Source organism: Hippocampus zosterae, chromosome 19 (assembly GCF_025434085.1).
Source record: "Hippocampus zosterae strain Florida chromosome 19, ASM2543408v3, whole genome shotgun sequence".
NCBI classification, from domain to species: domain Eukaryota; kingdom Metazoa; phylum Chordata; class Actinopteri; order Syngnathiformes; family Syngnathidae; genus Hippocampus; species Hippocampus zosterae.
Window position 1 is genome coordinate 10,775,509 of NC_067469.1, and position 27,920 is coordinate 10,803,428.

At 42.2% G+C, this 27,920-nt stretch overlaps 1 protein-coding gene across 5 annotated transcripts; it reads right to left on the minus strand.

Moving 5' to 3' along the window:
* Positions 1–130: 130 nt before the first annotated feature.
* On the minus strand, positions 131–27,920 carry map3k7 (mitogen-activated protein kinase kinase kinase 7). 5 transcript variants are annotated; one of them, XM_052052149.1, is made up of 18 exons: positions 27,744–27,920; positions 27,179–27,293; positions 26,993–27,103; positions 21,932–21,997; positions 20,329–20,374; positions 16,408–16,546; positions 12,566–12,690; positions 10,444–10,572; positions 10,173–10,303; positions 8,992–9,073; positions 7,685–7,803; positions 7,443–7,590; positions 7,037–7,117; positions 4,983–5,050; positions 3,014–3,113; positions 2,802–2,863; positions 2,568–2,683; positions 131–1,503 (listed from the first exon to the last, which is right to left on the minus strand). In XM_052052149.1, the coding sequence occupies exons 2-18, from the start codon at positions 27,269–27,271 to the stop codon at positions 1,323–1,325; spliced, it is 1,797 nt and encodes a 598-aa protein (XP_051908109.1). In that variant the 5' UTR covers positions 27,272–27,293; positions 27,744–27,920; the 3' UTR covers positions 131–1,322. The 5 variants fall into 5 exon arrangements, with proteins under 5 accessions (XP_051908109.1, XP_051908108.1, XP_051908106.1 ...); XM_052052148.1 differs by having other exon boundaries at positions 27,179–27,290; positions 27,726–27,920; XM_052052146.1 differs by having other exon boundaries at positions 10,444–10,568; positions 12,562–12,690; positions 27,726–27,920.

Here is a 27,920-nt window from a genome sequence, read left to right on the forward strand (position 1 = left end):
GTTGAAACGTTTTCCAGAATTCATTTTATTTCATGACGGTGTCTCACTGTCACCCAAAACACACATTGTAAGTTGCTGAGGACCTGTATGCATGTATGGATCAATAAAAAGAAAAACCATGAGACAGAAACTCAATCGATGTGCATGAACAAAATGCATAATTTTTAATGACTTGCCAAGTGTTTTAAAATTGTAATTACGGATTTGTACTTGACAGATAAAACAGTGTTTGTGCAAAAATACTTGAGGGGTATGAATTGATTGAATTAAAACGACGTTTGAGTACAATTCATCCAATGTCCATTACTTTGCCTTTTTTTCCTCATTTTCACCAATCGTCACGCAAAACAAGTCAAGCACTGAAAAATGCAGGCACGTTCTAAGGCAACACGTGAACTAAAAATGGTATGTATGGGCCTCTAGAAGCCTCTTACTTCAGAAATCCCGCACCCCATAAAACGTCAAAACTAATAATGACTGCGAAATAGAAAAAGACAAAAAAAAAATAAAATCAAAACAATCAAAACAACGTTTAGGTCAAATATAAAAATGTTTTAAATGTGGAATCCACAGCTTCTCTTATTGGCTCCAAAAAGGTATCGGGTGTTGCTGTTTTTTGTTTTTGCATCCGGGTGGACACGCAGAGAGTCTTTTACTAAGGAACACAAACGTATGACCAAGAAACAACCATCTCTGAACCAAATACTGAATGTAAAGTCCCCAGAGTAATTTATCATGGTCTCTGCCAGGACAACGCTGAATGGAAAAAGAGAGATTGAATATAAATACACTGCTACACCTAAGGGCGGGGGATGGCATCCACACACACTTCGTAGAATAGGTGCCAATTATCCTTCTACACATTCCATGAATTCCGCACGCGATCATGTTGAAGAGCAGCCTTGCTTTTTTTTCTTCTTCACATTCTCGAGGACGATTTTGCCATCGGCTGCTCAAAGGGTACCAGAGAATGCTTAAGGAATGAAAACAAAATCCATCAACTGGTCTGCCAAGAGGCCCTGAGAGCAACCTGTAAAATACACAAACCACCCTCACCAACCTGCTGTCACACTCAGCTGCAATAGAAAGCAAAACTCCATACCGAAGCCCTGTGGAGGCTCTGGGATGCAGTGATTGTTTGGTCTGCAGTCACAGATTACACTGTGAATATGTGCAAATATATGTACAGAAGACACCTCTCTGCTGGACAGAGGCAGACACTACAGTGTGACATGCAGGGTATACCAGCACTGAACTGGTGTGCGTGTGTTGTGTGTTTGTGCACACGCATTTGACTTTACGCCAGAGACCAGGTGTCCAAATCACAAAGTTCCCTGTCTCTTCTGTTGCTGGACCCGAATCAGCTCCAGCTGTTTTTTGCACTTCTGGTAGTATGTGGACAGACTCTTGTTCTCTTCCAGTAGTTTTTTGTGTTCCTGCACCAGACGGGACGTGTTCTGCTGGTCCTTCTCATCTTGGTCCAGTTCAGCAAAGAGTTCCTTTCTTCAAAGATGACAATGGAAGTAATTTAAGAAGCAATCTTACTGACTCATTTCTCATAGCAGACCAGTAGAGTGGAACCATGCTTTAACAACAATTAGGTTGACAGTGGACCCTCACGATATGTTTGGTTTGTTTTTTGCAGATTCAGTCAATTCCGACCATAACTTTTTGCATTTTCTCTTACAAGCTTTCTTACATTTAAGTCACACCAGTCAAGAAATGTCTTTTTTAAAATTTAATTTAAGGCACGGGTGTCAAACTCAAGGCCCCAGGGCCAAATCTGGCCAGGTGTATAGTAACTTAAACACGAGTTGAATCAAGAGTTATTCTTGACTTTTTTATATGGCTTCAGTTATATCGGCCCTTCAAGTGAAACGGTAACTAAAATGTGGCCGCGCCATAAATGAGTTTGGCACCCCTGATTTAAGGGGAGAGTTGCTTTAAATTAGAATTGTTTAAAATCCAAGGCAATTAACATGAGGGTCGCGTTCACAAATTCACTGACGCCCGTCAGTGACACGACTGTGTGTGTGTGTGTTATGTGTGTTCGGAGAAGCAGGGCACAGTTCCCCTCTTGAACTGCTTCCATCTGGACTGCCACGCCATATTTCCAGTTAAGGCAGCAAAAGCGCACACCAGCGCTTGACTTTTGGTGCCCTCGGGATAAACTGAAAGGCACATTTCGACAATGCTCTGAGTTTCCCAACAGTTGAAGTCAAGCAGTGTGCCCTGAGAATATTTCCAAACGTGCCGGAGAGGTCGTCGGCCCCCCCCAAAGCTTCGTTCCCTCATCGTGGGTACGAACAGAAAAACAGTCTGTTCACGCTCCTTCACTTGAACTGTTCGGAACCTCAGAACGTTGTTCACGTGTGCCGGTCGGTTATTCAGAGTGCCCCCAAAAACGGCGCCCAATGCAGACAGTAGAAGCTGGAGAGTAAACAGCTAAAATTGTGAGCGGAGCGTGTGCTCTGCTTCCAACAGCAAAAGGGATGACGAAACTTCAGCAAATAACTATTTGGGATGTAATGAATATCAGATTTTTTCGACATTGTTGCTTGACTTACTTCCTCTGGATTAGCAGGGCGATCTCTGTTTGCACTTTCAGATACTCTTGTGCCATTTTGCAATGCTGCTCAAAAACGGCCATAGACTCTTTTGAGTTGGGGAAAGGAGGAAGTGGCTGGAATACAATGCAATGGTGCGGTTACCACTTTACATTGCAAATATGCATTATGTCAGAAAGGGATTGTAATAGCAACATTTTATAGATATAAAACTGAATAAAAATATATATATACCTGCAGTTGATGGTCAAGGGTGAGGTAAGCCATTGGAATTGAATTGTCTGAGCCGTTGGTGTCTATGAAACAAATTGGTCATGAATCTGTAGGAATCTCTCAAGGAATATGCTTGCCGTTACCAACAACTGTTCAATAACCGACTATGACATTATTGTAAGTTTGCGGATCAAATGTTTATCTTTATTAACTTGAACGGCTGCGCGAAGTACCTGTGAGGTCATCGGGGGAGAAGTAACCTCTGCTGTTTGCCTTTTCGGGCAGCATCACCCTCAAACTGGGACTCGAAGATCGGCTACTATTCCGACTTCCCTGCAAGAGGACATAAATGACTTGTATCAAGGATGTTATTTATCCAAGGTTGTGCAAAAAGGGCCGAGAGACAAATTGCACGCGTCATAAAGTTTGATACTAAGGTAAGGTATTAAGTCCCAACTGAATAAATTTGCAAAAGGAATGGAAATATCAGCTGTGAACAATGAGCCATCACATACCGTAAATTCTGGGCTACAGACCGCACCTGATTAAGAGCCGCGTGCTCAGATTTATGACGATAAATCCATTTTGTAAATATATGCGCCGCACCGTACTATAAACCGCTGGCCAATGAGTAGACGGGAGTTCGCTTCTGATTGTTGTGATTACCGGTAATCATACAATTTCATTGGACCCCTGTGTATTACTCATTCATTTTATTGGTCAACTGTTGCCGGGTAACACATTTTTCCCCCGCTACGGCAAAAAAAAAGCGGAAGTTGTGATTAGTCATATAATCTCATTGGACCTCAGTGAAAGACTCATTCATTTTATTGGTCCATGTTTTTCCGCATTGGAAAAAATAAATTAAAAAGCCGCTTCATATTACACACCGCAGTGTTGAAAGTGTGGAAAAAAAGTAGCGGCTCGTAATCCGGAATTTACGATAATTATTTTTTTGAGAGGGGGTGCAAGAAATCGTTGGCGAGATAACAGCAAAAAGCAATCCCTGATTAGATTTTACAGAGCATGAAATGTAACCAAGACAAATGGGATGAATTGTTTGTTCGGGGCAATTCCATCTCAAGATATTTTTATTCTATTTTAGGGTCCGCTGCAAGGTCCCCATTGGACAAACCCCAATTCCAATTAAGTTGGGATGTGGTGTAAAACATGAAGAGAGAAGACAATGATTTGCAAAAACTTTTTAAAATGAAATAATTATTGTTAATAATTGCCCACTGTGGGGTTGTGAAGCCCTTTGAGACTGTGATTAACCCTGGAGAAACCAATAACCATTTTCCTCTTTGGAAAATGATGAATTATACATTAAATGACTGCTATATGTTCACTGAACAATAAAATATGTTTTTTTCAAAGATTTTATGCTTTAATCCTAATTTACAATTAGGGCCAAATTTGACCCTTTGGGATTTAAGGGGAGCATTTGAGTAGCAGAATTTATAGGGGCCAAATTTGACCCCGTGGGTTCTCCAGGGTTTGGGCTAGATAAAGAAAATGGACTTGAATTTGGTCAATTGAATACACTATAAAGGCAAGACATTTCAAACTGATGTATGTTCCCCCCCACCCAGCCTCCAAACACTCTCTCATTTTCAATTTGATGCCTGAAACACATCACCAAAAATATGGTCCAGATGTATGGGTATTATTTTTAAAAATAATTGGCCAATCTAAAGTGTTGAAAATGGTTTGCTCTCTTTTATGATGCAACATTAATGTTTGAGGTATAAGGATTCGCCGGTAGCAATATTTCTAATTGTTTTTTTCTTTTCCAAATCAGTTCCTATCGTCTCATTTATATAAATCAGGTTATACAGTATTACAGTTGAAATGTTTCCAGATATTGGCATCATTTGTGAAATTTTGGTTTCAGACACAAATGCCAGAAAAAACTGCTTGGAATGCAGAGAAAACCCCACAAAAATAAACTTCAGCTGAATTTCAGGCTTCTCTGTAAACAAGTGGTTTTGCCTTATGACTTGTTTTCTTTATGGAATGCTCCACATCCTGCAAATTCTGTCAGGTAAAGTCAATCTATTGTGCGCAACTGTATGAAATTAGATACCAATACAATTAGGGCAGCTGTTTTGGATATCGAAAAGACTTTACCTCCTGACGTTGGAGGAAGCGCTCCTTTTCCATACATTTAAAGTTTCACACCGCCACGATGGTTTGACTTACCTGGGTGGATTCCGTGCCAATCCCTGGCAAATCCTGCACAGAGCGGCGCCTCTGAGGCTCACGTGTGGCTGTGAACATGGTAGAAAAAACAAGGACAGACCAAAAAAAAAAAAAAAAGTCATTTTAGTCTGTGTCATATGTAGTGCATGACAAAAACATAAGCTTTTACATTGTTTTCACGATCATACGGCGCACCGTATGAAAGGGTGCAGTGTCAGTTACGGTTGCTATTTCTTTCCCACGCCGCTTGCAACTTGAGTTTGGCAATTTCTGTCCATTACCATGGCAACCAAACACAATCGTAAAAGCCAACTTCTCGTGCTCCGTTGTGCGTATCACTACCGTGCTGGTCCCCCTCAGACCCGCAAGATGGCACCCTCGTCGGCAGCTGCCGTCAAGTGCTCTTCAAGAGTCTTGATTTTTGTTTTTTTGTCTTTTGTTTTGTCACATGGTGTTTGTCGTTACGTCGTGTGGACCCGATGGTGATTGTTTTCAGCGTTTTTTTGGCCACGACATTCGTCAAAGGAGAATAATCTGTTCCTGGTGGCTGCGCCTTCTCTGCAGCACGCATGTACCAGCACTGATTTTGATTGGGAGGAATGTCGGCACCATTTGACTGTCAGTGCTGGACAGCCAGGGCGCTTCTGTTTTTTCCGCCAGTAATGGGCAGAAATCTTCACAGTCCTGTTTTGTTCAGTGGAGATGGCGGCGCTGTTGGACTGTCTGCGTTGGTGCGGCTGGATGGATGGCTGCTTGAGCCGAGGATGAGCAGATAGGAGCGGCGGCGCGGAGCGCGGATGGATATTTGGAACTTAAGAGTCGCCGCTTGGAATTGAAGCGGGAGAGGGACATGGGACAGGAGAGGTGAAACAATCTCTTTTTTCGTCACTACAGCTTTTTGTTGACGTTCAAATTTTGCTTATAGCAGACGTGTTCACATTTTGAGCATGACGTCTCTGATCCAATGATCATCTCGAACTGCTTCAAACAACAAAGCGCATGAGGGTAAAGTGGTTAAGATTGCACGACTGTCCGTGTTTTGATATGTTTTTTTATTATTATTTTATTTCTATTTATTTTATGTGAACTGCTTTGTTACAGATGCAGCTGTTGTGAAAGCATTGTATAAATCAGGATGTATTTTATGTTATTGTATTCTATACAGTGTGGTTCACTGGGGTGTCGAAAGTGAGCGGCACGTCGTCCATGTTGGTGATGTGGTTGGGCTGGTTTGTTGTTTATCTGCAAGCAGTTTGTTGTGTTAAAAAATGCACAAATGCTTGTCCCTCATCACTTGCCGTAGCCCAAGTGGGATTTTGGCACTCAGTGTATACACAAGACATTATTAGGTGCCCCGTACATTTTGAAGAAAATTTAAGAATTATAAGTGCGTCTTATGATCATGAAAATACATTACTGCCGTGTTTAACTAAATCTGCCAAATGTAATTACAGTACATACAATTTTAACTGATAGTCAATGGATTTGACTTGCGTCTCGAGACGACACACAGGACGGTTATCAGAACTGTCTCAATTCTATCTTCACCTTTAATCATGACAACCTCTCAAAAAAAATGAGAGGATGTAGTCAATCAGTGGAGAGTTAGGTGGAAGAGCCACAATTTCTTTTTTTCTTCACTGCATAAAAGCCAGGCCAAGCAACAGCGTGAAAAACAAATGTATGCTTTTCTACACAGGACCTTCTACCAGCAAGCCAGTCATATGACAAAGAGCAAGCCCCCAGTTAGAATAATTATCGAATGCAATTGTAAAACTGATATATTCAAACCGGCATGACAAAGCTGCAATTCTAACTGGTGCCGTATTTTTTTGAATTTAAATAAAATCACAGCATAAAAGGCAGCTCTGTGTGTGCAACTCCAGGACAAGCCAATACTTTTTAAAAAATTTCATAATTAACCCTTTTCACATTACGTAACCCTTACGTCGAGGAGTGTCACACAGGAGAATGAGTCAGAGCAAAGCAACCCAAGATCGTGACCAAAACCAATTAAACCCAATTAGCGGGAGGCTCGGCAGTCCATCTTATACCTGTGACGACGATCTTGGGAACATCCAGAATGGTGCCATAAGATGCTGTTTTACGATGGCCTCGTTTATACTGCGGGCGTGCTGCAAAAACATATACACATGCATACAGCTGCATACACAAACAAGCGTGCAGACTATGATAGACTCGAAGCCAACTGGACTGGAAAGGCAGGCCAAGACACATGCAGAGTTTACTTTTTGCAAGGGCAACATGCATCCCATTCATTCCAGATGCTGTGAAGTGGCAATGTCTGTCAATATTTGCAGCTAAATATATATATTTTTCCCCTTCATACAGGTCTGGGCTCCGATAGGTCCTCAGAAAGGCCTCCCTCCAATGTCAATGATCAAGTCTAAATAGCAATAAGTTTAAAAAAAACAAACATCTTAATCTGTCTTCTATTACCTGCTGGGACAAATCCTATTTTGGGCTCCAACTCTGACAGGTCAGCACTCATTCGTTTATTGTCACAGGATATCAAGCCCTGTGTTCGAGCAGGCAGACTCTCAAAACTACCCCCTCTGGAAAGAGGCAACGTCCTTAAAGGGTCTCCCTGGAAAACCAAATTACGAGTTACTTAATCTGCAATTGCTTTGTTCAACATTCATTCCTCTCACCCCCAAATCAAAATAAAGACTTGACTTTACCTTTGGCTTGAAGTGAGGCGCAAACTGGGGTGTGATCTTTATTGTGTCGCTGCTTCCTTGAGAATCACTGCGCTCAATGTTTGCATCACTTTTGTTGCCAGTGCTGTCCACATATGAACCTGTTTTCCAAGGAAAAAAAAAGCTTATTTCAACAGATTCCACCCACCCAAAATCTTTTGATGTCTGCCAATATAAGGAAACAGAGTACCGTATTTTCCGCACTATAAAGGATTTCGGATTATAAATCACACCTTCAATGAATGGCCTATTTTAAAACTGTTTTCATATATAGGGCGCACCGCATTATGCGCGGCAGAAAATGAGTTGCATCTTTCAAGGCAACCGCCGCTTTTTGACTGCAGTCATTGAAGACTGGTAATTGTGCTGAACAATGCTACATTTGGTCTGAAAGCCAAGCTCTGCTGTTGCCAATGTAGTTGTAAATGTTTAAAGGGCTGACACATTTCTATCGCTTCGCTACTCAAAGCGTTTCACGCTGTTAGCTCATTCACCTATAGGTGACGCAGCACCAGGAGCAACTGCGGTTTCAGTATCTATCTCGAGGACACTTCAACATGGTTGCAATGGCCGGGATGGAACAACAAACCTCCAGGTTGAGAAACGATCAAGCTACCACTGAGCCATGCCACCCCCAGTTGTGATTTTGTACGTTTTTACTCGGGGTGGGAATCTATTGACAGCTCAATACTCCATTTTGATTCCGGGATCTACATTTCACTTCCAATCAATTCTAGACTATTGATGCATTTCCTTCCCGAAACGTTTCTTTCTGACAATCTGAAGCCCCTGAAGTCCCTCAGCCAATTGAGATACAAAAAACAAATCGGGGTTGCAAATTAAAAAATAAAAATAAACATTTAAAAAACTGCACTAAAAAATACGGGAAACAGCGAAGTCACGAGGGGCGAACCACGTTATCTGAGGGTTTAATGTACAGTTTACCGCTTTTTAGTGCAGTTTTTTTGAAGTGCATTATATTTCTCATTAATTTATGAGATAATTACATTAAAAGATACAACAGAAGTGTAATAAATAAAATACTATTCTTCGACAGTCAAGCAGCGAGTAATCATCATTTTAGGCGATAACATCATTGTCAGAGAGCAACAGAGTGCAAGCCGTCAAAATGACGGTTCTGGTGTGTCTAGGTCTATTCAAAATCCTGGTACGCATCGTGTTAAATGACAATACATTATACATCTGGCCAATTGAAAAGTATCTTCCCGCTAATCTCAGACATGTGGTTAATGTATATGGCATCACATAAGTGAAAGTTATTGCTCTACCCGTGCTCGTGGCAGAATTGCCCTGCCCATCATCTGAATATTGATATGGCGTTTGCAGGGGTTCTTCGGATCCAGGAAAGTACTGCAAACAGACATCACAGGCAATAAGTACAGGATAACATTAATATTTCATATCAATATTCATATCAATCCCACATTCTTGTACGGCCACTGGCACGAGATGTTGGCATGAAGCTCGTCCAGTTTTTGACCTGACGTTGGCGAGCAGGATAGAAGGTAACGGAGGGATTTTGAATCTCTGGCCAAGGTACTTCTGCCTCAGGCCTCCCCTCCTCCCCCACTTTCTCTTCCGTTGGGCAGGCCCTTTGCCGACTCCCAACGCATTGGCCCGGAAATATGTCGATCCACTTTTGTGGACCTGCTGGTACTGGATATTACACATCCTGCAGGAGAAATAAGTCCCCTCGCCTGTGTATCAACAACACGGATTGTCTCAAGCGCAAGTGTAAGTCCCACACTGAAGCATATTAGCAGTAGCAACTCCCACACTAATGTCATCTTCCCGCCCATCCACAGAATAAGTTCACTTCCGCCTCCAACTTCCTGCACGTCTTTGACGTAAACGCATTACGTGCGCTTGCAATTATGCTTTACAATGCGTCTCTCTGAAGCGCAAAACATGAATAGGGACTTGCAAATTGCAATGCGAATCAGTTTATTCAAGCCTTGAAAAATAAATTGTCGAATCTATACATTAGAATAATTTCACTTTATTCACAACACTGCTACCTGACAACCCGAAAAGACAAGCTTTGGAAAATGTATGAAAACTATGTAACAGGGTGGCCCGGTGTCCAGTGGTGAGCACGTCGACCTCACAGTGCAGATGTCGTGGGTTTGATCCCGGCTCTAGCCTTCCTGTGTGGAGTTTGTATGTTCTTCCCGGGCCTGCGTGGGTTTTCTCCGGGTACTCCGGTTTCCTCCCATATTCCAAAAACATGCATGAGAGACTGAACACTCTAAATTGTCCCAAGGTGTGATTGTGAGCGCCAATAATTTTGTTTGTCTATGTATGCCCTACGATTGGCTGGCAACCAGTTCAGAATGTCCTTCGCCTCCTGCCCGAAGACAGATGGGATCGGCTCCAGCATGCCCCGAAACCCTTGTGAGGATCAGCAGATCAGAAAATGGAAGAATGGATGAACTTAGTAACATTTCACCTGCATGAGATGAGTCATTATTTTCACAATCTCCTCCATGGAAGGCCGCTGAGAGGGGTCTTTGGACCAGCAGCGCGTCATCAAATTCTCAATAGGTTTGGGTAAATTCTTGATCAAAGGTGGTCTTGTCCCTGAAATAGAACACACGTAATTCAACAAAGGAGATTGGTATGATCGCGGAATAGAAAAAATACGTTTTAAATGTAAGATAAACTGATGCTGGGAGTGGCCCAAAAATGTCCATATTCATGTCACCATCCTTCTGACTCACCATTGTGCACTGCCCACATAATACGGAAAGCTGGTCCTCCAATTTCATCAAAGGGCTTCCGACGTGTGACCACCTCCCAGAGAATTATACCCCAGCTAAACACGTCACATTTCTCGCTGTATTTGCTACCTAGAAACCAGGAGGAAAACGATCACTTTCAAACAAAGCAAAGAGGTTTCAAAGCAATATTGCTGTGAGCAATTGCTCCAGTGTTTGAACAACAAAAGGAAATGCCACAAATTTCAAATACAGTGTCCCCGCTAAGATTTGTGGTTTGTAATCATGCCGAAATTGTTTGTGCAAGAAAAGCTGATCTCAACCACACTAGTTGTGTGGCTAATTTTCGCTTCCACTTGCTCACCCAATCGCAGGCCGAGCAGCTGCCCTGCGTTGGATTTGAGATTGACAGTGGGAATAAATCCAGGGGCCTTCAAGTGTGACGGGCCCCTTGAACTTTGTGACCTTTGAACACATTTCAGGCTTTAACATATAAGAATTAACACCAAAAGGGACACACACAGGAAGTGCAACAAAATTCGTATGGCATTTTAAAATATTTTAAGGAGTAAAAAAAATAGAAAGTGTGGCGTGCAAAGTGTTTTTAATAGGTTAGATGGAGAGTGTTTGTGAACAGTAATTTTTTTATCCTTCCACTGATACTCAATCGGATTCAGGTCTGGATGTTGACGTGCCCATTCTAACATCTGCAGATGTTTCGTTTTGAATAATTTCCATTGTAAATTTTTTGATGCTTAGGATCATTGTCTTTTGCAGGCTCCAACAGGGTTTCTTCACCAATGGCCCTTAGTTTGGCTCCAGCCATCATCCCACCAGTTTTAACTATCTTCCCCTGTCCCTGCTCCAGACCATGACGCTACCACCACCGTGTTTGACGCATGCACGCACCCACGCGAGCACACGCACACGTACACGTACACACACACACGTACGCACACACACATATACATTTATATTTTATTTGATAATATAACCAGATGCACAGAAAAACTCAAAATATTGATTTTTAATATAAAGAAAAAACATGTTGATTTCAATGTATTTATTTCTGAAATGTGTACAGGCCAGAAAACCTTTGGTGACCCACCACATTAATGTGGTGGCCCCAGGCCACTGTGAATGTAAAACACTGTTTTATTTACATAGTTTGTTTCCCGGGGAATCCAGGACTCCAGTTTGTATGAGAACAGATTTCTCAGTTGGGCACTCAATAGCAATCTTCATTTATAGATATAGGATGCCATGTAATTGATGAAAGACAACACTTTGGTGGTGTTCTTGTTGCAAAAGTGTTTTACATCACTTAGAGCTCTGTCACCAATCAGTGTTTAAGGCCCATCGATTGACTTCATCTGGAATGTTTTAGTTACATAGATTTCAGAAATTTTATTTCAGGGAGTCAGTATATTGTGGAAGTGGACCAAATCTATTTTGAGTTGGATGTCCATGTTCCGAGTAGTTATGTATTCACCATTAATTTTTGAGGCAGTCATTGTCCATGGCTGCTTTATCTTTTGGTTTGAAGAGACAGTCAGCGCAGGCAAACCACACTACTCATTAATTTGATGCTTTAAGTTGATGCTTGGTTCTGCCTGTTTTCTGCTGTCCTCTCTCTTTCGGCTCTTTTCCTGGCAAAATCCAGGGGTGGGTCGATTTACCATCAGATACAATTTAAGGCAGTAAATTTTTGTTTCTAATACTGCCATCTTATGAAGGCGCTTTTAATAGTCTTCAGTGGAATCGAGAGGCATCTTGTCACAAATAGCAGTGTTGTTGTAATTTACAAGCCACATTTACGTATTCAAGGAGGAAACAACAAAGGTTGAAATATGGCTGCGGCTGCCTATATGCAAAAAATTACAGTCCCATAGATCAAAGTGTGCGAGTGTCACCGTTGCTATGTTAAAGAAGAAGAAAAAAGACGGGCGAGAGCTAGCAGCAAAAGTGTCTGCATCGCATTAGAGCAGGAAGCAGATATGCCATTGTTATCAGTTAGTTTCTGCCTTTTTGTGACAACCAAACGACCAACATTTGACAAGCATGCTGAATAAGACAATGGTTAATTACAGTTTGGAAACAAATTTGGAAAAAGCCAAATACTTGCCTTCAAATACCTCCGGAGCCATCCACGCTGCACTTCCTTTGTTGTTTGTCATATGAGTCTGAATGTCACAGGCTGTTCCAAAATCGCATATCTTGAGTACGGTGCCACCAGCCACAAGCAGTAAACTAAAAAGGACAACGCACGAGTATGAACACACATAAAATCAGAAAAATGTCAGTCTTGAAAGGATGCATTCAAATGTGATTTGTTCGTTCTACTGCCCTATACTCTACACCAGGCATGTCCAAAGTCCGGCCCGCGGGCCAAATCCGGCCCGCGGTCGAATTTCATCCGGCCCTCGGCCCCTGTCATAAAATCAGTGCCGTCTGGCCCGCAGGTTGGGCGCAATGGAACACGTGTTGCATTGACTGAGGTCTCGTAGACTGGTGAGTGATGTTTCATAGAGTACTGCTTCCCTCTAGTGGCTAAATGAGTAATAGCATTCACTAAATGAGTAATAGCATTTAGAGACTAGAGGGCATCACTCACGAGTTAACAAGACATCACTCCGTGTTTATATTGACTGATATGTCATATTTCAAATGATCCTTGCAGTTGTGGATATGTGTATTGCTTGTTCATTTCCCTGTTGTTCGAGTCAAAGGTTTTGTGACTATTGAAAAGTCATGGTGATACATTTTATGTTTCAAATCAATCAATTTGCACTCAGGAGACTTCTGTTTAAGAAAAAGTCAAGTGAATAAGCAGTTGCATGTGATATACCCGTTTCAAATGAACCAAAAGACATTCTTAAGATTGTTGAAATTAAAATAAAAATGGAAATGTGAAACAGACTGGCTTACTAAAATTGGTTGAACAATATTGTTGTTCAATGTAAAGAATGTCAGCCAAGGTCGGCCCCCCGACATTTTACCACATAAAATCTGGCCCCCTTGGCAAAAAGTTTGGACACCCCTGCTCTACACCAAAGGGGTTAAAGTCAAGGCCCGGGGGCCAGATCTGGTACGCCACATCATTTTATGTGGCCTGCGAAAGCAAATCAAACATGCCACCATTTAAGATGCTTGCTGAAATCTGTTCCAGTAGAGATCAATAAAGCAATATTCTTGAATTCTCTATGTTTTCACAGTCATAACGGCCCTCCGAGGGATTCGGAAACTACAGTACAATGAGACCCATGACAAAAATGAGTTTGACACCCATGCGCTATACTTATCACCTTCCTGCTGTCGGCAGATGCTGCAGTGTGATGTTACAATTACAAGCACGTAAGAGTAAATTTGGAGCACAAAACTGTTTTGTGTGCAAAAACACTGTTTATGTGAACCCCAAACCAACCATAGAAGACGTGCCAAAACAACGGAGAGGTTGCACATCAACAATGAATGAATGAGTGAATGAATGTATGGCTTAACTTTGTTAAAATATTTGACCAGTCACCTCAGGACAACTTTTGCAATACGAGTATATTGTGCAAATGAACATGGTTAAACCCCTCCGGATGGATACATGGTGTAGAATGAAACGACATGCTAGCTTCGCTGTTAGCCAGCTCCGAACCTCATCATCACACTTCTCAGTAAAACAATAAAATGTCCGATGGCAATGGTGAGCCAACGAACAGGTTAAAGTAGGCCGAAAATTAGATCTTCGATCAAAAAAGGTCGGGCACCCCTGGACCACTATAATTGACAACTTTTCGTCTCTTCGGGTAGGTTGCACATCTCTATGGATCTGTTATGTGAAGAACGCATACTGCCAACAGAAGAAACTGGCAGGGAAAAGGAACTGAAGTGAGGTGTCTGTGATGAGGTGGCAGGCCCTTCATATAGCTGAACGTCCCAACATCAAAGCAGCAGTCTTCAGCATCACCTCTTCCACTAGGTTTGTGGAGAGGATCTTCTCTTTTATGACGAGTACGTGGACAGGTGTGTGAAAAAAATGTGTTGAACTGATGAAAGGAAGGTGAGCTTAGTGTGAGACTCAACGACGACACGTCTTGCTCAGTTTTACTCTGCGGCAGTCAATGATAAACCGCTCCTCACAGGTCCAAGATCTCAGAGGAAATATAGATGAAAAAAAATAGGTCGTCTCCATATCCTTGCTAGATCATGCTCCTTTATCGTGGCTTCACTGCATCAAGTTTTGTCCCCCCAAAGTACTGTATTCAGAAAAAAATGCAGAATGACTCGGAGATTTTGAACATGGCTGTACGCATGATTCCCAGCGCGATTCAACCAATGACAGCACAAGTGGATTTGTCCCGTGAGCTGATTGGCTGCGCATCTTCGCAGCCCCGCCTAGCACCTTCCCCTTGTGTCTTATCACATGGTTGCCTCTCTGATCAGTGTCTAGTTAAGCTGTTGAATCTGATCAATGTCTCATCAGCTGTGGACTCTGAGCAGTGTCTCGTCACACTGTTGTGTTTGCTCCGTGCACTGCATGAGGGGCGGGTGGTGGACACGCTCGAGCACGGGCAAAAGCAAAAGTGAGCGAGAGAGAAAGAGAGAGGGTGATTGGGCTTGTCCGAAAAAAGCAGCACTTCTCTCTTTGACTCCTCCTCATCAATACCGATTAATTGTCTTATTATAAATACATCGGCTGCGCGGGGATAACTGGCCAGCAGCTAGCTGGAGGTTAATGGTGGCTACACTGTCAGAGCAGCGTAAAGTGTGAGCAACACAAGTGTCTTTGTCTCTCTCAAAAGGCAATGCTGATGAATATTAATTACTGTACAATGTTTTATAATTAATGATTTAAGTGTACTGCTGTAGTCTTTGTCTCAAATATGTAAAGTATGCATACCGTTTACATATAAACATGCTGGTATCCACATAAACGTACACAATAATTCCTAGGGGGGAGCCAACGTTCCATCGTGGTTTTTCACTTATCGCGACGGGGTCCCAGTACCCACTAACCCGCGATAATAAGTGAAGGAACACTGTATATACTTTGTTGTTTTGAATTCAAGTCAATTTCTGGATAACATTTTCACATGTTCATATCATTTGGAAAGATGCACCTTGTTCGATTCAGTTTAAATAGTCAAAAATGGTTTCTCCCACAAAATAAAAAAAAATAATTAATTAAGCTTTAAGTTTGAAAACAATCAGGTTGGCCATCCCGTTCTGTTTTGCGATGACATTTTCCAAATGTGAGATATGGCCAAGTGTTCATGTCACCTAGGGGTGTTTCAAATGGATTTGATAAAACACACAGAAACAAGAGTGAAATATGATTAAGTGTGGGTCGTTTTTAATGTGTGTTTACACACATTTATAAATGCATTTTTGTTTCTCCTCAGTTTGTGCTCAATCAGAGATCCTGTCCGTTTTGTGGATGGATATATTTTCACACATTTTACATGGTTCAAGTTTCTTATTAACGTGCTCTAAAATGCTTGCAAATGTCGACCCCCACAGCCCCGAGGTTCGGCACCCGCAGATTTGAATCTTCACCAATTTAAAAATATGTATATTTTTTCATATTGTTTGAGAGATTTGGGGTTGGTTTTCTTTCTCTCCTATTTTTCATGGAAAACGTACATATATTGAATGCTTATCAGCAGTTTTTGGAAGAATTTTGAATTCAATAAATATTTTTCTAATGCATTTCAAGGGCTGTCACTTTCTTTAGGAATTTTCATATTTGCTGACCTGCCCAATCGCTATCCCCGTGAATAGCGGGGGTCGACTATAAGTTTGAAAAGAGTATACGTTTTTGACAAATATTTTTTTTATTGTTTTTGTTTTGTTTTTATAACTTATTTCCCTCTTGACTTGCTGGCCATGTGAAAATGTGGGTCTCACTGTTCGAACCACTGGTATGAGGTACAATGAAACAGCAAACAATACAATGTGAGATGACGGGGGGCATACTTAGGTGGCTTGAGGTCCCTGTGGATCAGAGCCTTTGGTTTCATGCCATGGAGGTAGGCCACACCCTGGGAACACTGTAAACACCAGCTCATGGCATGGGAGGCGGAGTAAGAGGGGAGCGGTTCAGCACCATGCAGCACTACAAACAAGAAAGTGAAGTCACGACCCTGACAATGACAGCAGAAAAACATAGGAACAATAGACATGCACAGGTCTGACAAAACACTTTTAATATACATCTGGTGGATCCTTAATTGTTTCAAAAACAACTTGAGGATACACCACAAAAGGAGATGACAATTAATAATTTAGGCTTTCCTACTCCATGCTGCTGCGATTGGCTGGCAACCGATTCAGGGTGTCCCCCGCCTACTGCCCGAAGACAGCTGGGATAGGCTCCAGCACCCCCCGCGACCCTCGTGAGGATCAAGCGGCTCGGAAGATGTATGTATGCATGTATGTACTCCATGCTGCTCCTGTCAGCAACATTTAGATCACTTTAAAAAATGTGATAATTGCATTGTATTTTTGAGAATATATTAAAGCTGGGGTCACTAACATGAGGCCAGATCTTGTAGCCCCCAAAACCCACCCGAGTAGCCTGCAGGACTACTCTAAAATAGCTCACCAGTGATGGCGCATTGTGATTTCCTAGCAGTTTTAGATGTGATTATTTGAAGAGTTCCTGAGATTTAAAGAAAGTGTTGCATGTTCATCTTTATCTCGTTTTTTTTCTTCCAAAAATCATCAATCCAGTGGCGTTTTATGATAGTGACACGGGCAGAGCGCAGCGCAGCATTGTCAGAAGTTATTTTATTAACAAAAACAAAAAACAAATCAACAAACAAACAAAAAATATTTTGATGAGTTTCAACGGCTAACGGCAATCACTGTGCGGTCAGCCGCTTGACCGCACAGCCTATTGTGTTATTACAGATATTTTTGGTATATTTATATGTTATGGTTATCGACCATAAGCCAGGTGCCCGATTTTGAGCTTTTGAGATCAAGCGAATGAATATATCCCATTGTGATGTTTGAGTAGCCGTATGTCTCAAGCATTTAAAAAGGTTGGGCCTATATTTAAGATCAGTAACTTAATAGACCTGGAGTGGCCATTTTTAAAGATGGCTGACATATATTTATAAACGCGCAAAGTCCAGTCTAACTGTGTGCATGGATGGAGTTTTCTTTTTGGTATTTTGGTATACTTTGCACAGGTAGAATTAGGTTCAAAAAACTGCAAATTCTCCCTTTGCTGATGATGTAGTAGGCCGTGAATGTGATGTGGACAATTGGAGACAGCCTTGCAACCACGACCGTGCATCCATGTGTGACCTCCACCCTTCCCAATTGAGATAGGGGTGCCATTTTTTTTACTTTTTTTAAGCTGATAATCCTAATCATTTTCAGTGAATTGGTGTCTACAATGATTCAGAGGGATTGTCCTGGTGTCACATTTCTGAATGAAATCTGATGACATCCACCACACATATCTGCGGAGAGCTGAATCTGTCTGCCTGTGCATCGATCCAACTAACATGGCGTTGGACCACTGCACCACGAGTTTGTGTTTTTGCCGAGTGAAAGATCTAGTCTAATTTTAGTAACAAAATTTGCAGAGGCATCGTGGTGGTGGGGTAGGGATTGGGTGTTTTTTGGTGGGGGCACCAGAAGTGTGCCCCCACCAAAAAAGAGACCCAATCACAAAAAAAAAAAAAAAAAAACACCCTGGCTGGTAGACTGTGGCACACAGCACAGTCTACCAAATTCAATCACAAGCAAGACTTGCACCATTGAGTGCAGTCTACTTTTTGTGACCAAGTTACCAGTTTGCGAGGCAGCTCTTTGCACCGGAATGAATGCAAACAAATGAAGATGCGCCCGTTTTTACACCAAGCGCCCAGGTGCTCACATACGAAAACAGGGCCCTACAAGTGTACTGAGCAACAGAGATCGGACAGGTGGGCCAAGGGTATCAACAGAAGTTGATGAAAGAAGCATTTTGAGAGTTGTGAAGAAACACCCAATGACAATAGTCAGTGACATCAGTGCTGACCTCCACAGGGCAGGGGTGGAAGGATCACAATCTACTATTCGAAGAAGACTTCAAGAGAGGAAACACAGGATGCAAACGACTCATCACCAAAAAGAATCAGAAGTCCAGACTGGATTTCGCAAAGAAACACAGAGGTGTTTCTGGACTGATGAAACCAAGAAGAACCACTACCATAGTGATGGAAAGGCTCACGTATGGAGAAAGAAAAGATCTGCTTATGATACGAAACCTTCAAGATCCTCTGTGAGGCATAGTGGTGGAAATGTCCTGCATTGGGCTTGCATGGCTGCTTCTGGAAAGGGCTAGTGAGCCCTTTTATGGATGATGTAACCGATGACGGTCGCAGCAGAAGGATTTCAGAATTTGACAAAACCATTTTGTCTGGCTATTTTAAAAAGAGAATGCATCCAATTTAGGCATTAGCGGTAGTCCAGTGGTTAGCACGTCGGCTTCACAGTGCAGAGGTACCGGGTTCGATTCCAGCTCCGGCCTCCCTGTGTGGAGTTTGCATGTTCTCCCCGGGCCTGCGTGGGTTTTCTCCGGGTACTCCGGTTTCCTCCCACATTCGAAAAACATGTGTGGCAGGCTGATTGAACACTCTAAATTGTCCCTAGGTGTGCGTGTGAGCGTGGATGGTTGCTCGTCTCTGTTTGCCCTGCGATTGGCTGGCAACAGATTCAGGGTGTCCCCCACCTACTGCCCAGAGACAGCTGGATAGGCTCCAGCACCCCCCGCGACCCTAGTGAGGATCAAGCGGTTCGGAAGATCAATGAATGAATGAATGCATCCAATTTAATTGGGAGAAGCTTCACCATGCATTCAGAAAATGACCAAAACACACTGAACACACAAACAACGACTTAATTATGGGGGGGAAACTGGAAAGTCTTCAACTGGCCAAGTCAATCAGCGGACCTTAACCCAATTGAGCAGGAGTGGCCAACCCGCGACTCGCGAGCCGCATGCGGCTCTTTGGCTGGTTCCATGCGGCTCCTGGGCTTTCACATGACAAGCGTTGAAAACACTTCGGCGGTGGCGCTTCCATTCTAACAACAGGCGACAAGTACTAGAGAATTCACGATTTCAGTTAATCATCAATCCCGTTACTTGATTGACATAAAGGGCAACCAGTCAGATGACAACTGAATCACCGCTCATGCGCAAACAATGGCACTAAGCGCTAAGCTAGTCAACGAATTGCTTCCGATTTTAAGGCAGGGGTGCCCAATACATCAATCGCGATCGACCGGGAGCCAGCGGACTGGTCACAAGTCGACTGTGAGGGTTGGCAGTACGAAAAACGTTGTGTTTTGATTTCATGTTAGGTGACATTCCGGCTGTTGCTCATCTTGGCGTGCATGCATGGGTGCAGCATATGCGCACATGTGCATGGTTGGGTGCCCACGTGCGTGCGTGTGGATATGTCCATGCGCTGATTGATGACTTGTGTGTCAATGTTTCTCTGTCCACATTATGTTAACTGGGGTGAAAATTGCGCTCACATGCCTTTGTCCGACTAACCAGGGAACGGATTACTGTCGAAAATTTTGAGGTTTGGGAGGTTTACATCAGAGGATGTTGCTCATCTTTGGGCCTTTGGAGCCCTTTCAGATTTTTGCTGATAAGGGCAACACAAATAGGATTTGGACTTTAGGACTTGATTCGGCAAGATAACTTTGAGGCACAACATATCTGCATATTGCTGTTGATTACAACTCCTACTCTGATTACATACAGTATGAGTGACAGAAAGGACATCACAACATTGTTGAGACTGACAAATGATCCAACTTGTATACTGTAACTTAGACAACAAATGGGGGGAATTCTCACTTGACAGTTATGTTGTAGTGTAAACTCACCATTGTACAGCGATCCTCCTTCAGCATATTCCATTACAAGACAGACCTAAAGAGGAGCATCGGATTATGCCAATTTCTCCAACGGCATTATTTAATCAATTCATACAAAACATGATCACAAGTAGGCATGGGCTGGTGTCAGCTTCTTGCTGATCGATAACCTTGAGAAAAAAAAATTGTGGTTTCACAATACTGCAATTAGGGGTCTAAAATGTATTGTTTTTGCATGGTTGAGTAATTAACACAATTTGACCACGACATTTACCCATGCATCCATTTTCTACATTGGATCCGAGGTCAGGTGGCAATGGCAGGAATTTTAAGAGGGAAGCCCAGACGTCCCTCTTCCCAGCTTCTTCTTCCAACTCTTCAGAATGGATCCCAAGGCGTTTCCAGGCCAGCCGGGTGGCAATCTCTCTAGTGCCCTGTGTCGTCACTGGGGTCTACAGCCAGTGACCACCTCACCAAAGAGGCGACCAGGGGGCAGGCATCGTTACCATAGGCCCGAGCCACCTTATATGGCTCCTCTCAATGTGGAGGAGCAGCTGCTTGACTCTGAGTAACCGACCCATGCCTATTCATTCACAATGGCTGACTCGACTCTCTTGATTATCATCAAATAGGGATGCACCGAAGTGAGAACTCTTTGCCAATACTGGAAAAAAAAAATCAGGATATAAATAGAAGCCTTTCTTATGTGGCTATAAATTGGATATGTATTTTCGGCGACTTGTCAGATCCATTTGGCCGTATAGAGAAAATAAAGATGTTTTGATGGTTCCTCACAAGTTTTTGCATTCAATGCATGAAAATTATGTTATTCACTACTTTCTTAATCAATAGTTTTCTCCAGTGCTTCACAACCTTTATTGGGCCAAGGCACATATTTCCATCCCAAAAAAATGTCACGGCGCACCACTTAGCAAAAATGATTCATAAAAAGTCCGTACATAGCTGCACCTTCTGTCATCTATTGGAAGAGCATTTGGTTGTTCTGCCTATTACTGTAGAATCTACATCTACAGTGTAGATGGTGTGGGCTTATGTGTCCATCTGGCACCGCCATTATGAAAACTGCAAGCTCTTTTTGATAAAAATAGCTTTTGACTTCAGCAAATACAACCTCCATAAAGCTGCAAATCGAACAAACGATTGATTCTTTTTGTCCTTTATAACCTGTATGTTTTGAAAAACTGCTGCGCAGAAACATTTGGAGAAGTACAGTACATTTTAACAAAACCTTTTTTTATGAATGACACAAAAATACTGTTATCCATTTGTGTGTCAAGCCCCCAAAGAAAATGATAGCAAAACATATTAACAAAAAATATTGGCCTATATTTGTGTCGTCTGACCTCAGCATAAGTGCAAGCTATTGAATTGCACATTTTCACATACTACTTCACCACCTTGGTGCATGCCTTATCACAACACTGTGTTTGAGTCATGTTACGTTGATAAAAAAATATTTTGGACCAAAGCCAAAAATGAACATATGTGCCATTTTCGGCAAAATTTTTCGGTGCACTCCTATTATCAAATATAAAGACCAATGACCGGAACAATACAACAATAAGTAATATAAAAATAATTGCGAACTTACTGGATTACTGCAGGAGCCATACAACTTCACAATATTAGGATGATTTACCCGCGAAAGCTGCCGAAGCTGCAGACAGAGGAATGCAAGTCAATATTGGTAATATAGAGGTACTTCAAGTTATACTAATACTGTAATTAATATTACAAATATTGTAAGGAAAATAGCAGCAAAGCTGATTTTTTGGACTATAAGTCACACCTTTCTTTAGTTTTCTGCAACCGAGACACAACTGCGACTTGTAGATATTAAAATTACAGTTGTAGATATTAAAATTACAGTTCGGACGTGGGCCCAAAATCCTCAATTGCTTATTGTGTTGACTGTCTTTTGATGGTTGCCAAATACTTTTGGTGCGTTACCGCTGGTGGCCACCTTCTTCCGCATGCGAAAAAGCATCAACAGTATTTGACACCCACCAGAAGAGGGTGGACGATATGCAAGAACAGGAAGTACAAGTTCAAGCTTTGGCCACAATGAGCAGCGGGATTCTCGTTCAGGTGAACAATTTATTGTTTATTATTTTACTTAATGTTAACTGTTTTGATAGGCGCTTTGTTACAGCTGCAGCTGTTGTGAAAGCACGATACAAAATCATGATGTATTGTATTTAAAACTAAAACAAACAACTTTTCCAAAGTGAGAGGCAAAGTTTCATCCAACTGAAACTCGTTCGCAGCAGTCAATAGCAAGGGTGTTCGAAAAATCACTCTTGACGCTCTTATAGCACTCTAAGAGTGTGTGCCTAGAGAAGCAGAGCACACTTGCCTACCATTAATTTCCAAACGCAGCTGACTGTATGTTACCAGTAATTGTTTCCATTTGTACTGCCAGAGGCACTAGGCTCTGGCACTCCTTTTTTGGGGCATTTTGAGTAACCACACAACACATTTGAACAATGCTCTGAGTTTCCGAACTGTCAGAGAGAATGAATGAATGCACACAGTTTATTTCTCAACACACCTACAATTAGGAAACCAGGATTCTGGGTGCGAGTCCGAACACTCCTGGACTTGGTCTCAGTTTCTGTCAAATCAATTTCCCAGAAATAATGCGACTGAAGCGACTTACCGGTACATAATTATTGGTACCACTGGTTAAGATGTGTTGTTTAGCTTCTAATAAACAGTTTGTTTTTTACACAATATAGGATGAAAGGGGGGGCCCGGTGGACCAGGGGTTATCGCGTCGACCTCACAGTGCTGAGGTTGTGGTTTCGATCCCGGCTTCGGCTTTCCTGTGTGGAGTTTGCATGTTCTCCCCGGGCCTGCGTGGGTTTTCTCCGGGTACTCCGGTTTCCTCCCACTTCCCAAAAACATACATGGCAGGCTGATTGAACACTCAAAATCGTCCCAAGGTGTGAGTGTGAGCGTGGATGGTTGTTCGTCTCTATGTGCCCTGCGATTGGCTAGCAACCGGTTCAGGGTGTCCCCCGCTTACTGCCCGAAGGCGGCTGGGATAGGCCCAAGCACCTCCCTCGACCCTTGTGAGGATAAAGCGGATCGGAAGATGGATGGGTGGATAGAGGATAAAAATGTTCCAAAAGAGGAAAATCCAACCTTTAATTCAAGTGGATTTATTCAGTGGCGAGGAAGGGGGATCTGACATTAAGAAATTCGATTTTACATCAAATCATTTGTACCACAATTATTAATACTGCTGATAATGCTTTGTACAGCTCCTTTTTAACCAACAAAACAATACCTAATATTCTCCTAGAATGTTTCACTAGACCAGGGGTCAGCAACCCAAACAGGGTTCCCAATCTTCCACTTGCTTTTTATTTATGGACCTTTTAATGACTTTTCAGGATCAATTTTGCCATTTTTAAAGGACTTTTTCTCCATTCAGCGGGAGAATCACGGTGGATTTAATGCCCACTCAGCAATACACGGGCTGAACAGAAAGTCACATATCACTGAGCTGGTGTTCAAATCATTGCTGCCAAAGGAAGGGAACATCTGTATTTTTAGGGGCAATCACTTAACCCTTTTTTTGGCATACTGTATGTCAAATTGTCACTTTGCTACCTATATCACAGGTAGGAAAATGAAAAAAAAAACAAATTAATTCTCAAATAAAACACACAAAGAAAATTTAATAGAGAAAATATAAAACTTCAATTTATTTTTGAATAAACACAACACTAAGAACTGAGCTAATGGTCATATGGGTCACCTGGAAAGGGTTAAGAAAAATCTGGTTTCACTCACAGTAGTACTGATTGCCCATCTTAGCAGTATCGAGTATACCTGAACAGCTGAAATGCACGTCAGAAGTCTAAATCCCAAATGGTCCAACCCTATTATTTTCTCTCATATCACCTTCAATGATCAGACATCTATATATATATTGCGCGTCGTCCCGCACGCGGTCTGTCCTTCCGTCTGTCCCTTTTCAAAACGTACCTACTTCACCGCGCCGCTGCACGCCGCCACTGCGCCGCTCAGGCAGTGGCTCACTACGATCGCGCGGGCATCTTAGCGAAAAAATGTTGTCTACCCACAAGCATTGCAATGAAATTGTTAGTTATTTAGTAGAGCTATACATCTCTTTATTTTCGCGATAAGCAATGAAGATGAACAAAAAGTTGAACCAAGCAACAACACTTTTGTGGGCCGAAGGCCCACCTTACCAGCCTTCCGCAGGAACTAGCTGATGAGCTGCCCGGAGGGCGGCGAACCACCACCTTACCAGCCTTCCGCAGGAACTAGCTGATGAGCCGCCCGGAGGGCGGCGAACCAGCTAGTGTTTTATAATGACAAATATGAAACTGATATGACAATTAGGGAATAGCAGACCGTGACTTAGTTTTCTCCTCAATCTCTTTTGCAAGTTCTTGGTGATCAATTTACTTCTATTTTGCTGTGTGCCTCAATGCATTTGACTTGAACAGGTGGTTATGACAAGTTTTACCTCTCACGGAGATGCCCTTCTTGCACACTCGCAGTAGGCCGACATATAATCGCCAGCAATTTTTCCGACTCAAACACGGAACTCCGGCTTCTCCAGCCATGCCACTTGAAAATAGCTATGTCCCGGAATATTTGTAGCGACGCCACTCTAGCGAGGCGCGCCTCAGCAGTTGAAAGTCCGCTGCTCTTTACTGTGTGTGCGTCCGCGCGAACATGTACGCACGCGCACGTCTTTTGGTTTGAACCAAGCAACCGACGTCACAAATCAAATACGCTTTGATCTACAACAACAAAAAGCTAGCCTATCGGAGACAACAGCTAAGCTTAGCTGACGCACACACAGCAGAGAGCAGCGGACTATCGACAGCTGAGGCGCGCTTCGCTCGAGTGGCATTGCTACAAATGTTGGGATCGATAAATTCGATGAATAGATTTTTCCAGAAAATACGGTAATTGTTTGCCAAGCCGGCAACCAAACCATCCATTCACTGCCCGAGGATGGCGTCAATCTATCCGAAGTGATCACGTGATCGTCGGAACTAATCGGAGACGGCGGGGAAAGCAGATCATTTTCTGACAAAATTATGAATTGGAAGGGTGGGGAAAATGACATACACAAATGAAATTAACACCGCAGGTTAATTTTTATGGGTTTTTATGGATTTTAGAAGATTTGAAGTCTGTGTTTGGCAAGACTGTTAAATGCATAATTAAAGTGTACGTTTTAAAAAACCAACACCACAGCGCTCCTTTTTCGGAGCTGCAATATGCATCTATATCCATTTTAGCTATATGAGCCTATCAAAATCTTTTTCGATTTTCAAACATTTTTTATAAAACAACTCCTACATGTTGTTTTATAACACTACATGCCACTACATGTCAAGTCACTACATGTCAAGTCAACAGTATTTATAGAGCACTTTCAAACAGCCATCGCTGCATACAAAGTGCTGTACATGGAGCAATTTAACATGCACAATAAACAGTAAGACAAATCGGTAATAAAGGCGGTAGAAAGCACCAAACAGTAAAACCAAGAACAAATCTAAGTCGCTAAAGAGCCTCTGGAGCCGCATGTTGCCGACCCCCGCACTAGACAATAGAATACAGAAAGCGGGACCTTCGACTATTCCTCTTTCTACAATCTCTCTAAATCAGGGATATCGAACTAAACTTATGAGTACTGCTGAAGATAAGAGTCTGGGTGTCTCTGGGCCACATCAAGTACCGGTATTTAAAAAAAAAAAGTACAACTCATCCAATCTTATCACTTTTTATGAATAACACTTCAGATCTTTTAAGGGTTCTTCAGAACGTGACCAAGAATGATAACCAGGTCCTCTCTCTCATCTCTGTGGTACTTATCGTCCTCACATGGCGAATTGCGTAATACCATCTGATTACTTCAGCGCAGCAACTTTCTCTGTGCTTTCAAGACAAAAACATTCCATCTCCTGTTTTTCTAGAATTTTGCTACTCTCATCCCCAAACTTGGGGTTGAGATCTGGGGACCCAGATATCAATAGGAGAAGTTTGATTCCATGTCTGATGAATCTTTTCTAAAAATTTTAGTATGCTTCTGCAACAAATATTTTATTTTTTAAGGCTTTCAACACATCTTAACCAGGGGTGCCAATTATCATGGAGGGTACGGTTTGATATGTTTTTTCTGCTTCAATCATGCATTTTTTGACCAGCGCAACTTGGATTCTGGAGCAACAAACAACTTGTTCAGACTGCAGGGAAATGCAACCTAAATCTGTTTTTTTCCCATATCTGTGACCAGTAGCTGTATTTTTTACGACGTTTGAATAGCTCAATTCCGATTTTTTCAAATTTGACCTGTGTCACTTTCATGTGGCGGATATGATCAGATTTTTTTTTTTTAATGCGACCTCAGTCTGAATGCACAGGTCGCATGTGTCCGACCTATATATCGTCAAAAGCCCAATATGTGTTTCGCGCAGACAGGAGAAACTGCTTGGGAGTAAGATTGACAATTATCCCGCATTGTTCCTCTGTAGATAGGAAATGCTAAAAAGTGGAGGAGCCTACATGCTGGCCCCCCATTTAATTCGGTTAAACACTACAATGCGAGTATCCAACGTTGCGTTAAAAATATGAAACAGCACTCTAAGGTGTGTACCTCAACAATAAAGGCTTTTCTCTCAGATTCACTTTCAATGGTCTTGATAGCAACATCTTTGCCTTTCCACTTGGCTTTGCAAACCACTCCAAAAGCTCCTCTGCCGACTACCTGAAAATAAAATGTTTACAATGGGTGTTAACTTTGGACAATAGTAATAATATCACACTAATAAATGCACCCTACCTCCTCTACTTCAATGTCCTCATAATTAATTTCCTCAAATGGATATCCGGGAGGTGTCTCAAGCATGTCGGTGGATGGGAGCGACAGCGACATACTAGCTCACGTCAGCCACCTACTGTTAAAGGAGAAACATAGTAGAACAGACAGTAAATAGATATGTGCTGCGCCGCAGATATTAGACACACAACAGTGCTGCTATTGGGATTGGCCTGCCATCAGCTAATTCTATGCCTACGTTTCTTAAAGAAAAAAAATAGTACTTAAAAAAATCGAAGGGCCATTATTTAAAACTGAGTTAGATGTCAGAACGTTGGTCGCAAAACAGCAACTGTCAAACTTACATAAACAATCTTAACAGGGCTAACTGTTGCTGCAATACAACTGTGACGAAACAGTTTACGACAAACTAACATTCACTGTACGTTGTCACAGAATCAACTTTTAGTAACACCGCAGCCTCGAGTTAACAAGTAAGCCGAGGCCTACAGTTCATTAGATGGCTTTTCACAGAAATGTAGCTGTTGGCCTGGATGCTAACACAACATACCGGGGCTAGTTAGCTCACCAGCACCGGCCGTCTGGACATGAAGGTGTCTATTATTCATGAACAAAAACTTAAACGGCAACGTCCTTTAAATAAAATGGGGTTTCATTGTCGCACCGAGAGCTAGACATAACTGGTCTAGCAGGACTGGTAAAAGTGTATTTTTATTCTTCACAGGAAATGATTCAACAGGAAACG